The 15,426-nt window shown below is 42.8% G+C and overlaps 2 protein-coding genes across 34 annotated transcripts in view; one reads left to right on the plus strand and one right to left on the minus strand.

Moving 5' to 3' along the window:
- The first annotated feature begins 405 nt into the window (after window positions 1–405).
- On the plus strand, window positions 406–14,457 carry NDUFB9 (NADH:ubiquinone oxidoreductase subunit B9). 3 transcript variants are annotated; one of them, XR_012086998.2, is made up of 5 exons: window positions 406–564; window positions 2,074–2,266; window positions 3,765–3,878; window positions 5,066–5,251; window positions 14,254–14,457. XR_012086998.2 is itself a non-coding variant. In XM_020796539.3 (4 exons), exons 1-4 carry the CDS (start codon window positions 479–481, stop codon window positions 5,195–5,197), a joined length of 525 nt encoding a protein of 174 aa, XP_020652198.1. In that variant the 5' UTR covers window positions 406–478; the 3' UTR covers window positions 5,198–5,312. The 3 variants fall into 3 exon arrangements, 2 of the variants coding, with proteins under 2 accessions (XP_020652198.1, XP_072855418.1); XM_020796539.3 differs by lacking the exon at window positions 14,254–14,457 and having other exon boundaries at window positions 5,066–5,312; XM_072999317.2 differs by lacking the exon at window positions 14,254–14,457 and having other exon boundaries at window positions 435–598; window positions 5,066–5,312.
- Window positions 9,263–15,426, minus strand: part of MTSS1 (MTSS I-BAR domain containing 1) — a 170,646-nt gene continuing 164,482 nt past the window's right edge. For 16 of the 31 annotated variants that reach the window (XM_072999309.2, XM_072999303.2, XM_072999302.2 and 13 more), the window contains 3 exons: window positions 15,131–15,310; window positions 14,014–14,176; window positions 9,263–12,530 (listed from right to left, as the gene is read on the minus strand). In XM_072999309.2, coding sequence (XP_072855410.2) covers window positions 11,842–12,530; window positions 14,014–14,176; window positions 15,131–15,310 — 1,032 coding nt within the window. In that variant the 3' untranslated portion in view covers window positions 9,263–11,841. The remainder of the gene's footprint in view (window positions 12,531–14,013; window positions 14,177–15,130; window positions 15,311–15,426) is intronic. The other 15 variants (XM_072999315.2, XM_020796538.3, XM_072999313.2 and 12 more) reach the window with 1 other exon arrangement.

The raw sequence follows: 15,426 nt of genomic DNA on the forward strand, positions 1-15,426 counted from the left end.
AGGACTAAAAATAAAATGCTGGAGATGCTTTGGATGTCAACGTGCAGAATGTCAGAGGTGGTTCTCTAACACTTCAATAGCTCTATGAGCAGAAGAACCAGGAGGAGGAGAGTGGAAAAAGGAAGAGTGACACCACGCCGTCCTTTTTAATAGGCTCTTCCCGGTCTGTGAACGCAATGTTTTTGCCACCCAGCGATCACAGATAGGCAGAAAACAAAACAGAAATAAAAGAGGGGGAAAACGGAGTGGCACGTTGAAAGCGAACGGTTCGACGGTGCGTTGATATCAGGAACGATGGCAACCAGCAAGCTAAGCGGCGGGCGGGGGGGCTACTCTACTCCTTTCTAGCTCTACATCGGGGCGAGCCACCTCCCGCCCTGGACTCCCGTCATGCCTTGCGGCAAAGGGGCGGCTGCCGCCGCCGCTGCCGCCGCGTCGCCCTTCCTTCCTGTGAAGGGGAAAGGGAGGCCCAGCCAAGATGTCCGCCTTCTTGACTCACCAGCAGAAAGTGCTGCGGCTCTACAAGCGAGCCGTGCGGCACCTCGAGGCCTGGTGCATCCATCGGTGAGAGACAGGCAGCCCCAACGCTTAAGCTGAGGTCTCTCTCTCTTCCCCCCCTCCCGGCCCTATTTTATTGTCACAACAACCTTGGGAGGTAGTCTTGTTGGGAGGGGGCGGGGGAAGAGCCTTCCTAGCTCTGAGGGAGTTTGATCTTCGGGACTTTTATCGGACACTTAAAAAGAGAATGAGTTTTCTTCTCAATGATTTTCTTTTAAAAAAACGATTTAATTTTTTTAAAAATCCTTTTTTTAAAATCATCAATTCAGTCGTCAAAAATCCGATTTTTTTTAACCATTTAAACCCTCATTTAAATTGATTTGGTTTAAATCACACACACCCCAGCTTATGTTAAAGGTGGACTTTCTGCACTGCGGAATCACATCATTCTCTATTATATAGTCGCTTGTTTTTGACCTTGCAGTGTTTTACCTTCTTGTGTTTCTGGTAGTAAGAACTGCTTGCTGTTGCTTTCTCCTGAAAGTTGTCCTTGCGCTCATATTTGTTGGTGACATAAAGTGGTATTTATTGGGTGTCCTGAGGTTATTTAAGTCGGGTTCAGTTTTTTCTTTCTCCAAGGCTGGGCTCAGGATTTAACAAAGGCTCATGGCTCTGAAGATGCCGGCCACAGAGACTGGAGAAACGTTAGGAAGAACAACCTTCAGAACACGGCTAAAGAGCCCGAAAAACCCACAACCACCAGCTCATGGCTTGGTTTGACCTTTGTCTCACCTTTGTTTCTATATTAATTACTGCTTAGCCTCTTGATTGCTCAGGCATGCCCATGGACACCGCATATGATATAGTTGATAGAGTGACAGACCGAGACCCGAGTCTCAGTCTGTCATTCTATCAACTATATCATACTGACTTGCATTCAAGTCTTGGCTCAGTCATGGAAACTTGAAGGGCAGAACTAATAAAATCCTTCCTGAAATAGTTGTTTCCAGCTTACAGCACATAACATGCCCCCCATGTAGTTTAGAAATAAATAAGTAAGCAGTAAAACAGCCAAGTGTGTGGATGATGATCTGCTCAGTGTGTTGAAGGCCCATGTGAGCTGCAGATAGTTTCCAAAGGATCTCTCCAAACTGGACAACAGTCTTATTTGCATGAATTTGCCACATGGGAGAATAAGCAGATATAAAGCCTGATTCCACACAAACACACCTGCTTATATTTGATATGCTTAATGTTGCATACACATTTAAGTACTAGCCATGTTAGCTCCACCTTGAGTTTTCCTGTGTACTTCGAACCATCATCGTGTACTCTAATTTTTAACTGGTGGTGGTTACTATGGAGTTTAAAATATATATAAACATGAATTGTGATTAGCTTTGAAGGAAAGAGACTTTATGCATGAGAAAGGAGGAAGAGGGGGGGAAAGTATAAGTTTTATGGGTGCTCCCTGTCTTCCCTCTGTGACTGGGAATTCACCAAAGAATGATTTCTTCATGAGGCATATATGGAATCTGTAATTTCACTGATTACTTAATACCGATTTATTCTCAGGGACAAATTTCGGTACCATGCCTGCCTGCTGAGAGCACGGTTTGACGAACATAAAAATGAGAAAGATATGGTGAAAGCAACTCAGTTGCTGATGGCAGGTGAAGTAGAATTTTGGGACTCCCAGCATCCTGAGCCTTTAACCTTTCCTACTGCTCCCGGAGGTGTAGCTTTTGAGAGAAGTGATACCTACAAGGTTAGTACATCACTACTGGGAAAACCATAGCTTTGACTATGCGGACCTTTGTTGGCAAGGTGAGGTCTCTGCTTTTTAAGATGCTGTCTAGGTTTGTCATCGCTTTCCTCCCAAGAAGCAGGAGTCTTTTAATTTTGTGGCTGCTGTCACCATCTACAGTGATCATGGAGCCCAGGAAAGTAAAATCTGTCACTGCCTCCATATCTTCCCCTTCTATTTGCCAGGAAGTGATGGAACCAATGGTCATGATCTTAGTTTTTTTGATGCAGAGCTTCAGACCATTTTTTGCGCTCTCCTCTTTCACCCTCCTTAAGAGGTTCTTTAATTCCTCCTCACTTTCTGCGATCAGAGTGGTATCATCTGCATATCTGAGGTTGTTGATATTTCTTCCGGCAATCTTAATTCCGGCTTGGGATTCATCCAGTCTGGACTTTCGCATGATGTATTCTGCATATAAGTTAAATAAGCACGGAGACAATATACAGCCTTGTCGTACTCCTTTCCCAATTTTGAACTAATCAGTTGTTCCATATCCAGTTCTAGCTGTTGCTTCCTGTCCCACGTATAGATTTCTCAGGAGATAGATAAGGTGGTCAGGCACTCCCATTTCTTTAAGGATTTTCCATAGTTGTGGTCCACATAGTCAAAGGCTTTTGTGTAATTAATGAAGCAGAAGTAGATCTTTTAGAAGTAGTAGTCAAAGATTAGTGGCAAATTGGGGTTAGAGATGTAGTACTTCTGAAAAGCAGAAAGGTGATGCCTTAACCAACCTTGCTTTATGGTAGGGAAGGGGAAATTTCTGTCTGTTGCATCCGGCCCATGGAAGTGTATACGCAAAATTGCTCCCTCTTTTTACCCTGTCCTCACCCTCAAGCCCTACCCCTTGGAAGGGAAAAGATTTCCTATTAGCAAATAAAGCTGATTTCAGATTGTGGTAAGCAGTGGCATCTCAATCACTCTCTGTTCCTTCGGGAATGTGATTATGGGGAATCTTATTTCTAATAAGTGATAGAAGATCATAGCTGGATGCCCTTCTCATGCCCAGTGGGACAGCAGGGACATGAGAAGAGACGGTGTAAAAAGTCATGGAGCTGCCTACCTTTTTGCAAGGAGAATGGGAAAACCACACTCCAAGGCAGGGTCAGATGAGAAGGCTTGCCAGGCTTTGGCAGAAGAGAAGCAGGCTGGCCCACAGGACCAAAACACTTTCCTGCTGTAGTATAGGGATACCTGTCTTCCTCCTGTAAATCAGGACAGGTGAAGCTTTGTTCACTTCATGCCGGCTGGAGTCTAGAAACATCTCAAGTATTAAATGATCTGATCCAAAATCAGTAAACAAAGAAACAGAGACAAATCCTTGTTAAGAAACACATTGTGTTAACAAAAGAGGAGATAAGCAACTCCTTTATCCATACTGTATTACGATACTTCACTGGGAGAAAGGTGGCCTCAAAGCATAATAAATACTTTAATTCTAGCCTGGTTTGTAACCTGACAGATACCTGACTGGATCTTAGATCAGTGGCATCCTTCCGAAAAGGCAAGGTTTCCTGACTACTTTGCGAAAAGAGAAAAATGGAAGAAGCTGCGGATGGAAAGCTGGGAAAGAGAGGTTTGTACCATTTCATCTATGATAGACTAACCATGCTGAACTGCAGCAGTTTCCCATGGGGGAATGTGCTTACTGTGTTAGCAGGTGGCCAACTGTGGCAGACTTAAGGCTCAGCAGGTCTGTTACAGCACAAGTCTTCACGGGTGCAAAGCCTAGTTCCTCAGATGCATGGAATGCAATTTTAGGATTTCGGGAGTGTAATGCAGTTCATATAGTTGAAGGTGTGATCTAGACAATGGCGTGAGAGTGAAATGTAGAATAAAATGAACTGCAGAATTCTTCTGTGTATAAAACTGAAAGAAAATAAGAGACAAGAATCTCAAGTATTGAGGCATTCTTTAACTGAGCTTGTTTTTTGTGTGGCTTCCATGGCCATGAGGCATAGAAATGTTATGATTAGATCTGAATCTCAGTTAGAAACTGCAGAAATTTCTTGGAGGCAGGAGATTATCCTTTCAAATTCTGTCACAAATACCCAAGATAGTTTCTGTCCTCTTTGCTCAATCTGACCCATGCAGATTTGGTACATGGTTTTCCTAGCTGGGTTGACTCAACAGTTATCCTTTAGTTTATTGAATTGGGCACTTTTTTCCTGTCTCTGTTTTATGTTTGAGTTTTTAAGCCTGAATGGGAACTTGCTCAGGACTGGAATCCACTTGGTATAGACTGAGTACCGTTATCATCTCCATATTATCTTGACATGTCTCTAGGCTCAAAACATATGCTGTATTATTTTTTCTGCTAATCCATGAGCAGTCTCTAGCCTTGCTCAACTATCAGTGCAGTAGTCTTAGTTCTTAAGCGAGTTAGGTGCCCGGCTTTTGCTAAGAGCAGGGGGTTAGGCCCCTTCCAATTCTATTATTTTGTGACTGTTGGACATAAAGGAAAGATGCCCACCTGAGCTTGACATGTGCCCCAGCAATGAGGAACATGGAATTAGATGGGTAGGGACATGATCCACCCAGGCAGCTGTCCTCCCAATGTGGATGGCCTCTCTGTATGGTCAAGCTCTCATGGTTCTATGACAGACACAATACACAAAAGAGGTCAGCTGTGGCGTGGAAGTGATCACAACGGGAGAACGATTAACAGAATCATCTTCTATTTCAAGCTTAGTGTGTTTCTGGTTTAAAAACATACAGATGGACTTTTGTGACCTGTGAGTGGATTTTGTTTTGCTTTTCTAGGTTCAGCAACTCATGGAGGAGACTCCAGAAGGTGGTCCCACGACTGAAGCTCTGCCTCCAGCTCGCAGGGAGGGAGATCTTCCTCCTCTCTGGTGGGACTATGTCACCCGATCTCGTGAGAACCCAATTTAAACAGGTCCTTTCCTTATACAGAAACATTTATGTAAAGGACATTATGAGAGGCAAGTACAGTTTCTTTTATGTGTTACTGTTCCAGATGTGCACAATAAAGTCTGTTAAATCTGAATCAGTCATGTTGGGGGATATGGTTTCTGTATGGGTCATTACACAATAGTGTACTTTAGCACCTAACTCTGCAATTGTTTTTAAAACAGTATTTCTCTGAGGCTCTTGTCCTAATGATTATTGCTTGTTTTGGGGAATTCCTTGTGTGAGGAGATACCCTAAGAGAGCAGTCACTTATTTAATACCGCCACCTAGCATTCCAAAATTGCCGTGTTTTCACATTAATTCTAAATATTCATACGACTGATCTAAAAAAACAACCTTAAAATGAATCCTTTTCAGTTAGAGACGGTGAAAATTTTCCACACCATATATATCTATGCTTACCCACAATTGCTTGGACTGTTGTACAGCAATCAGTCACGTTACGTGGGCTAAATATAGAGTGTGAACTTCTGTAAGTTACGCTCCTAGGGAGAGAAGCATTGGCCAACCCTAGAGCTCAATTGCCCTGGGGGAACTGAAGAATAACGTGCAACAGACTCTTGCTGTGCTGAGTGGTTTCTGCCTGGGTCTGCGCTACACTTACATGTGGTGTCTTAGTTCTCTATTGCTAACATTCTTCCAGATCAAACTGAATAAAAAGTGAAACTGAGACTCCACTGATCAGCCACAACATTGAAACCACTGACTTGGTGAAGTGTGAATAGCACTGATTATATCATTAAAATGGCACCCGTCCAGGGGTGGGAGAAATTTAGCAGCAATGAACAGTCAGTTCTTGACCTCCACGTGCTGGAAGCAGGAAATAGGGGCAAGCAAAAGATCTGTGGCTTTGACAAGGGCCAGATAGTGATGGCTAGACAACTGAGTCAGAGCATGTCCAAAACAGCAAGTCTTGTGGAACATTCCTGGTATGCAATGGTTAGTACCTACCAAAAGTGGTGCAAGGACAAGGGGTGAACCCGTGTCAGGGTTGCCGGTGCCCAAGGCTCATTGACGCACATGAGAGTGAAGGCTGGCCTGTTTGGTCTGATCGCACAGAAGACCTACTGTAGCTCGAATTGCTGAAAAACTGAATGCTTGGCCATGATGGAAAAGTGCTAAGACTACACAGTGCATTGCAGTTTGTGCTGTATGGAGCTACATAGCTGCAGACCAGTCAGAGTGCCCATTATCATTTCTGTCCACCACCGAAAGTGCCTACCCTGGGGATATGAGTCATAACTGGACCATGGAGCAATGGAAGAAGGTTGCCTGGTCTGATGAATCACTTTTTTTAATATTGGATGGCCAGATGTTTGTGCATCATTTACCTGAGGAAGAGAGAGAGCAGCAGGATGCACTGTGGGAAGAAGGGAGGCTGATGGAGACAGTGTAATGCTCTGGGCAATGTTCTGCTGGGAAACCTTGGGTCCTGGCATTCATGTGGATGTTACTTTGACACATATCACATACCTAGAGATTGTTGCAGACCATGTCCACTCTGTTGTGGCAATAGTGTTCCCCGATGACAATGGCCCTTCAGCAGGATAATGCACCCTGCCATACTGCAAGATTTGTTCAGGAATGGTTTGAGGACCATGACAGAGTTCAAGGTGTTGCCTTGGCCTCCAAATTCCCCAGATCTCAACCCAACTGAGCATCTATGGATGTGCTGGAACACCAAATCTGATCTATGGAGGCCCCGCCTCACAAGGTGCAGGATTTAAAGGGTCTAATGCTAATATCTTGGTGCCAGATACCACAGAACACATTCAGAGGTCTTGTGGAGTTCATTCCTTGATGCATCAGAAGTGTTTTGGTAGCACAAGGGGGACCTACACAATATTAGGCAGGTGGTTTTAATCTTGTGACTTGATCACTGTACGATAACTGCTTCGCAATTCTCAGAGAAGCTCATTTCTTCTCTGTTCAGGAAGTTGTGTTTGCAGATTTTAGTCATTTAATTTTTGTGATTACTCTTGAGCTAAGCCATAATGCCAAAATATGAGTAGACCAGATTGTAGGTAACTGTAGTAAAAACAATGTAGGAACTTAAAGAGCTGGTAAATGCAAATATTGTAGGTAGGAATATATTAATGCAAGCAGAATACTTATGAAGGAGCCATCCTTAAAAAAAAGACATGTACAGGAAGTTACTACAGAGAAGTGAGAGAACATTGGAAAATACAGTACGTGCTTCAGGAATGTACTGAATTAGATTATTCTCAAGTTGAAATGGAACTGATAGTGCAGTAAGAGAAGCTGATGGTTATACCTTCTGTTACACACTTATGCCTCAGCAAAAGAAATTTAAACTGTTGATCCAATACATATCAGGCGCTGTTCTCTTCAAATAGGCGTCATAAAAAGTGTTCTTTCAGGTATAGTAATTTTTTGTTAAATACAGGAAATATATTATATTCACTTTACATTATGGCAAATGTTCCAATAAGTAATTTCACATGAAGTCTTGAATTGTTTGAATATTCGGAAATTTAAACCAAACATACTTGATCATAACATTATTTAGAACTTTGGAAAACTTTCTGGTTCTACTTTTTCCCCAGAAAACCCTTATCACTGGGTGTCGGTGCCACCACAGATCTACTTCTTTGCCTTGCACATTATGAACAGCTAGTTCACTTTAAAGTAGGAGAATCTTGTGAAGTAGTTGCCACATGCACAGGTTGTGTGTGTCTTATTCCAGAGCAGAGACATCTATCAAGGAGTCTTGATTCATTTTCCGTTACATACTGGTATGGGGCTGAAGGAATGTTTCCGCCACACTGGCCTTGACAATATGGTTCTCTAGAAGCTTGTGTGGCCTTGGTACAGTTTTGCAGATATGGGAATAAGCAACTTTTTTGAGGACACCATTAGTCATAATTTGCCTTTCCAAAATGCACATCTGATCAAAGTTGTGAAGGGAACCAAGCTCTGAAAGTTGCTATGGAGCTAGACCGCTGGTGGAGGCCTTTCCTGCTTCCTAATTCTAAGTGGGAGACTGTATACAACATGTCAGTTCCAAAACATCACAGTAAACTAAAGCTTAGCATTCAGTTGCCCATGTGAGGTTTGCAAAATAATGTGCTTCTGTCCCTCTAGCGCAGTAGCTGATTTGGAAAGGGAGAGGATAGTGAGTGGAAAGTAAAATATGATGAAGGAGGATAAAAATCTGCCCTGCTGCTGCTAGAAATTTGAATAGTTTCCAGGCAACTATGTAATAGCAGTTTCAAACCAGAAATGAAACTATCAATCACAAGAACCAAGAACTCAGAAGGCACTTGCAGCTCTTGTACATTAAGACTAGGTGCTATATCTTCACTAATAAGACTTAAGGCTGGGATATTCCATTTCCTTTTTTCTTGCATTTACATTTTAAAAACCAAGTTATTGATAAAAACAGACTTCAAAAATGGAGTGAAAAAAATTAAAATTCTTCCCCACCGATTCAAGCAAATTAAGTAAGTTTTAGACAACTAAAGAGGTTCACCTTGTACTTGAAGGCTAGAGGTGTTAAAAATGAATCTTTTCAGAAACCCTAATGCAGCACATGCACATTTGATTAAAACCCATATTTTTAAAGCATTAAGCCCCGAGAGCTCCAAATGCAAATGAAATTGTTATTTTTGGTTTTGTCCCACATTTGAATTTTTAATAGTTCTCCCCTAAAATGATTTGACAATACCCATCCATAGAAGATAATGTAAGCTTTGTTGTAGTGACCACTGTGTACTATTTCCAGGAAATAGGGGGATATTGGAGGAGACAGAAAAATATGGCACAGCCCTCCTGGGGAAAATTTCCTTGCTCCTTTATTTCAAGCATGCTGGCTGTGGAAAATTGGTAATTAGGGAAAAGAGAGAATAGACTGCAGAGTAAATGCCATTCTGTTCCAAAAAGAAATACACTTTTTTCCTGAAAGTCAGCTCTTGAGATTGGTATCCAACTTTACATACTAATACCTAAAAAAGGATGGTGCCAAAAAAACAATGAATCCCAAAACAAAATCAGCCCCCCAATAAAGAGGTTTATCAGCAGGTCTTTATTTATAATACAGGTTGAAGCAATCATTACACTGTAGAAGGGCAACACAGTTAACAGCCATTTTTATTTATAGCAGTTCAAGAACAAAAACGCTGCATGGGAGAGAGGTCAACTCTCAGTACAAACTAGCAACTAAACCACAATAACTTACCATTAGAAACATTTTTTAAAGAACGGTGACACTGCTTTTACAATAGGCAAGGAACACAAAGAGAAAGGGAAAAAAAGAAACCCAAAACAGAACTATTCAAAGTGGCTCGTCACATTTTAACATTGAAATTTTGGCAACAGTGTAGTAAAATTCTTAATTTGAGAGCATTTCTAGTGCTTAAATTAGAAATAAAAGAAGCTGCATTTCTGACCACAGCTGCATCCAAAAGATTTCCTGAACCTACGTTTAAAGATGCGGTCCATTAGAACGGCTCCTCCTGCATGTGCTCTGCCGAAGGGGAGTTGTACAAGAACACAGCCGAATCCTTATAAAAACCCCTATTTATTTCAAAATGAAGCTTGCTGGGAAATGATGTTGACAGCCTGCATCCATTCCTTACTCCCTCCCCCTAAGAGTTTGTTCACTGATTGGGAAAAAATAATAATAATCTTGAAGCATCATTTGCCGAATGCATCCGCTATTTCATCAAGATTGGTGGGCTTCTTTTCAAAGAAAGGAGAGCTTATCATTTAAGGATCATGCTTTTTTTTTCCTTCTGAAGCCATAACATAAAAAAGTGTTAAGCAACCACAGCAGTGTAAATGTATATAGAACACAGTGACGATAACAGTTTTACAATACAACTCACATCCAATGCAGTTAATGTATTTAAAGCATAAGAGGTTATGTAGGCAAGATGGCACCCCCAGAGTGTCCATATGGAGGAGCAGATTGTGCGCATACACGTGACCTTGCTCCTTCCATTTTAGGCTGCATCTTTGCAACCGTGAAAACACAGGTCTGTTACCTATCATTCTGCTTGCAGTGCCCATGGAGAGATAAGGCAGACGGTATCCATTTAGACTGCAGAATATATATGCGTATATATATATTTTTAAGTGGTGCCTGACATTATGCACGCTTCTACTTACCCCATGAAATGGTTATAGCACAGCAATTTTCATTTTAAGAAAACAAAATCCAATCTATAAATTTATTAACAGCTTCCCTAAAATACAATGCTGAGAAGAATTTAAAAAAGAAACTAGTGGTCAATCCCCCTCCCCACTAATAAATAAAACGAGACGTTAACGTTTCCCAGACCACCCACGTCCCCAGATCTTGTAGTATTTAGGAAAAGCCAATCAAAAAAAAATTCCACTTAAGAAAAACAGGCCCCTTCAAAGAAATGTCTCATCGTTTTACTGGAATTCCCAGCTGGTTGCCCATCAGATTTATTAGTTGTTTCCTCAAACTTATCAGGGGCTTTTCCTGTTTGTTTAGCTGCCCAGCCTGCTGGGCATAGCCAGTAAAAGGTATAAACTTATAGCTAAGAACTCCCTAGTATTTTCTCTCTTGTTCACTTTTTAAAAACAGTGTTAACACGTCTCTGCCTTCACTTCTTAACTTTATGGTACTGTGAAATCGCTTGCTTTGAAAGCAACAGAAAAATGAAGGGAGAAAATGTTTTTTTTTAAAAAGTCTACCTGGTTTTAAGGTGATGCAAGTTGACGAAAGATGTTGCATGTGAAGTCTTGGAACAAGAAAAAAGTTTTAAAACAAAAAAACAGTCCACGGAAGCTTTTCCTCAGCAAGAACCCTTATACACCCCCCAACAGATTTTCATCGTGCAGAGAAGTTCCCCGTGGACAGCACTCAGAAGCGATTTAAACACTCGATTTAAACAAACACTGTAATCCAATATGGCTTATTCAGATGCATTTACCATGAAGCTACGCTAGGCTACTTTTGTGCAACAGTTAAACCCCCTCCCCTTCTCCTAACCCCCCCTAAAGACTCTTTAACCAATTACAAGGCTCTCCCTCTCTTTTCCACTATATATTGCTTTAATCGATCAGCTGTTGTTTCCTACCTTTCAAAAGTAAAAAATAAATCACTGTACTTCAGCTTGTTTCTTGCCACGTCCTCCGTACGATAAAATTAAAAGCTGCTTGTTGCATCTTCAAATATCACAAGATGCTGTAGAGAAGCTGACGGGAGAATGCATTGCCACCCCTCCCCTCACTGAAATTTGTTCTACGTGACGCTTATCGCAATTTCTCCTCTAGAAGTAAAATGTTTACAAGTTATAAAAGATGTTAAATGGGTTTTGGCACCTTTAGGGGAAAAAATTAAAAGGGGAACTCAAGATTTTTTTTTAAAAAGTGTGCAGAAAAAAATAGATAGCAGTATTTACAAAAAAAGAGAGATGTTGTTCCTTAAGCATTTTAGTTTGCAAATCCCATTTGTCCCGCCCTCCCTCCACTTCACAGAACTTCCCCAGCTGTCTGTTAACTGAGCATACTATAAAACCTTGATTGTACAGTGGAATGGACAGAGAGACTAAAGATTTAGTCATCAGGTAGTTCCGTCTCTGTTAAGTGTGTTGGTAATCCTGGCAGTGGTTCTAGGAAATGCGGGGCGCCGACCGATCATTGGTGGTGGTCTTCTTCAGCTTAACACCCCGGCGGATCGCATTCAGCATATCTTCCCCTTGGGGGGCCTTGCCAGGGTTCTGCACCCCCAACTGAGGCACTGGCTGACATGGGGGAGCAGTGAGGTTTGGGGTTTCTCGTTCACTCTCTTCTCCCTCGCTTTCGGCAGCAGCTGGCCTTGACTCCTCAATGGTGCCCGGTTTCTGGCTCGTGGCTGGGGGGTTGGAGGACGCTTGATTGCTCCATGAGGAGGGCAGACCTCCCACGGCTTGACCGCCGCTGCCAGCCTCATGACTCGGCTCCGGGCTTTCTTCTGCCCCACCGGCTAGCATGCTGGGCAGGCCTCCCGGGATGTCTGGGACAGTCGGCGTTTTAACAGGGATCACAGGGGTCTTTATTGGGATGGGCCCTGCACCTATGGTCCCACGTCTGACCGCTGGTTTGGTCGAAGGGGTCCGTCGGATGGTTGCCACGCCCGGGGTGACAATCACAGGACCAAGTGTGGTGGGGAGGCCGGCAGTGGAAGCAGGACGCTTGGCGTGAAACATGCGGCGGTAAGACTGGCTGATGTCGCTGTTCCTCGGGATTGTCGAAGACTTGTCGAATTCTTGCTGCTCTGGCTCTTGGTCACCAGTGACCGAGAAGTAGTCGTAGTCTGAAACTGGAGGAAAGAGAGACAGGTCAGGAACCCGCTAGAAAGCAAGCAGGCCTGCAGAGACTTCTGCTGTCCTTTAAACGTTAACATCTTTCCCCTTCCTCAGCTGAAGATCGGTGCCCTTGAATCTACTGAACACATTCTGGCTGCCTGGATCTCAACATTCACAGTCTTTCATTTGCTTGCATTATTCACCAATAAATGGGATGGCGGACTTTTTAAAATGAAGATGACTGTTCTCCTTAAATGTATTTATGTATAGGTCATCTACTGACACACAAAAATAAATGACTGGTGCTGTAATTTTTTTAAAAGGCTTATACAATGTACCAGTTTGTAAGCACATTTTTGTATCTTCCCAAATGAGGCCTTAAGACAGCAACAGGCCAAAATAAATCCAGCATTTTTAGCAGCCAGTTATCATTTTATGGCATCTTGTCTCTCCTAGACAAGAGTTCTATTTCAATGCAGTTCAGTTACTGCCCTTCATGGAAAGAACTCCACAGCTTGGGCATTTACGTGCTGTGTTGTGATTCCCCAACTTGTAGGTCCAAAGAGTAACTTTTTAAAGCTCTATGTTCCTGTTAGAGATGAAAGGCTCAAATATTTATATAAATAAATTGACTAAAAACCTGCAAGCAGCAAGTACTTTGTTCCATATTCAAGAGTGGAACAAAAATATGTAAAATAATTACAGTGGTGCCTCGCTAGACGATGATAATCCGTTCCACTGAAATTGCTGTTTACCTGTTTAGCGAAATCATTGTCTAGCGAAAAGCATTTCCCCATTGAATGCATTGAAACCGCTTTAATGCGTTCCAATGGGGAAGAATCATCGCTGTCTAGCGAAGATCGGCCACAGAAAAGCCGCTTTGAGAACCGCCGATCAGCTGTTTAAATCGCTGTCTTGCGAACTTAGGTCCCGAAAAATCGTCAGAATCAATTTTTCGGGACCTAAGCTGTCAAAATCGTCGCCTAGTAAAAACCGGTTTGCGAAGCAGCGACCAAACGTTGTCCAGTGAAATTCCCCCATAGGAATCACTGTTTTGCAAATCGCTATAGCGATCACAAAAACCCAATGTCTAGCGAAAAAACTGTCATGCGGGGTAACTGTCTAGCGAGGCACCACTGTATATGCAAGCAGTTATTTTTGTAAATTGAATTCTGTGTACACAACCCTGTACACAACTATTCACAGTTATAACACTTTGAGTCCAGCAAAGCATGTGAACCACAAATTCACGAGCATGGTGATCTTATACCTTTTTCAAGTAGTCCTACTGTGACATACTGCAGCTGTTTTCTTTCACATTCTCTCTTACTGACTCAGCAACTCTAAAGTGCCTTTTGTTTTTGTTTTAACTCATAGGAAACAGGTGGGTACTTTGCAAATTTCACACAGAAGTCTTCAGAGGCACAGCTGTAAGCTCCGCCATACCCAAAAAATGATGCCGTCCAGATGTGTACCTAAAATGCATCTGTTCCTTACCTTGGGAGGGAATGGTATCCTCTGAACAGCACGGGGTGGTTGTTTGAGTGCTGTAGCCGCTGGAACACTGCAAGGAATCCCGGCTGCTCCTCTGGGTATCAAGCTGTAGCCCTCGGCTTAGAGCAAGAGCCAGTTCCTCGCATGCCTCCATCTCTTCTCCTTGCTAGCAACAGAATGAACATTGCTTGTGAGGTTATGGAATAACATTGTTTGAGTTAATTTTTCTGATTTCTTAGACAGCTTGGATCTATTTCTGCAAAAGTCTTTTCCAACTCCAATGAGCCTGAACAGACTACCTCTGGACACCCTCCTACCTTCAAACCTACTGATTCAAATGCAGAAATCTTCAGGGACAGAGTTATGTGAATGTGTTCCATCTAAAAGGAGGACTCCCATGGTGCAGTCCACAAAAACTTATGCAAAATAAAACTTCTTTGTCTTTCAGGTGCCACAAGATTTCTTTTTGTTATCAAGTCTATTGGTCACTTTGTTCTTGTTTACTCGTTAAGTCGTGTCCGACTCTTCGTGACCCCATGGACCAGAGCACGCCAGGCCCTCCTGTCTTCCACTGCCTCTCCGAGTTTGGTCAAAGTCATGTTGGTTGTTTCGATGACCCTGTCCAACATTTCATCCTCTGTCGCCCCCTTCTCCTCTTGCCCTCACACTTTCCCAGCATCAGGGACGCTGGTCACTTAAGGCTCATTAATTTCAGCAGCTCTAAATTGGGACTGAACTGAAAATTTTCAATAAACATGGACTTGGATTTCCTCATTCCACCACCAAAGCAAAAATGGCAGTCAGAGGAGGCCACAGTGCCTGGTGTATGAGGAAAAGGAGGACAACGGATGGTGCTGTCAGGAAAACTTTTAATAATACCGAAGGAGAACCTTTGCCCCAAATGCATCAACTGATAGCACCAGTCCATGGTCCTCCTTCTCCTCCTCAATGTTCTACCCCTCCTCCTGACAGCTATTTCACTAAAAGAAAGAAGGGTTGCAAAGAAGAATCCTTCAAGCTGTGGAGGTCTGTGTAACTCAGAAGCCCACCAGTGCTAAAGAGAGACAGCTTGGTACCCAACGTGTCATCCAGACAGATAAAACACAGGCAAGCGACTCACCCGTGGGGCAGTGGACACGGTCATGCTCCGGGGTCTTTGAGCTTCCTCCACAGGAATGGGGGTCCCACTCTGAGCCCCCGCAGCAGAATCTCCCTCTCGTTTTTCCTTGCGGCGTTGCAAAGTATTTACCATAGGCTGGTCATAAGGGCCTGGTTTAGCCCAGTCCTGGAGAGACGGCATCTATCAGTCAAAGTTTATTTAGACTACATTGATCACACAAGTTGCGAGAAAAGTATGAATATACATACTGGGGTCCCTTCTTATGAGAAACCCACCCACCCATATATTTCCCCCGC

The sequence above is a fragment of the Pogona vitticeps genome, chromosome 4 (genome assembly GCF_051106095.1).
Source record: "Pogona vitticeps strain Pit_001003342236 chromosome 4, PviZW2.1, whole genome shotgun sequence".
NCBI classification, from domain to species: Eukaryota; Metazoa; Chordata; class Lepidosauria; order Squamata; family Agamidae; genus Pogona; species Pogona vitticeps.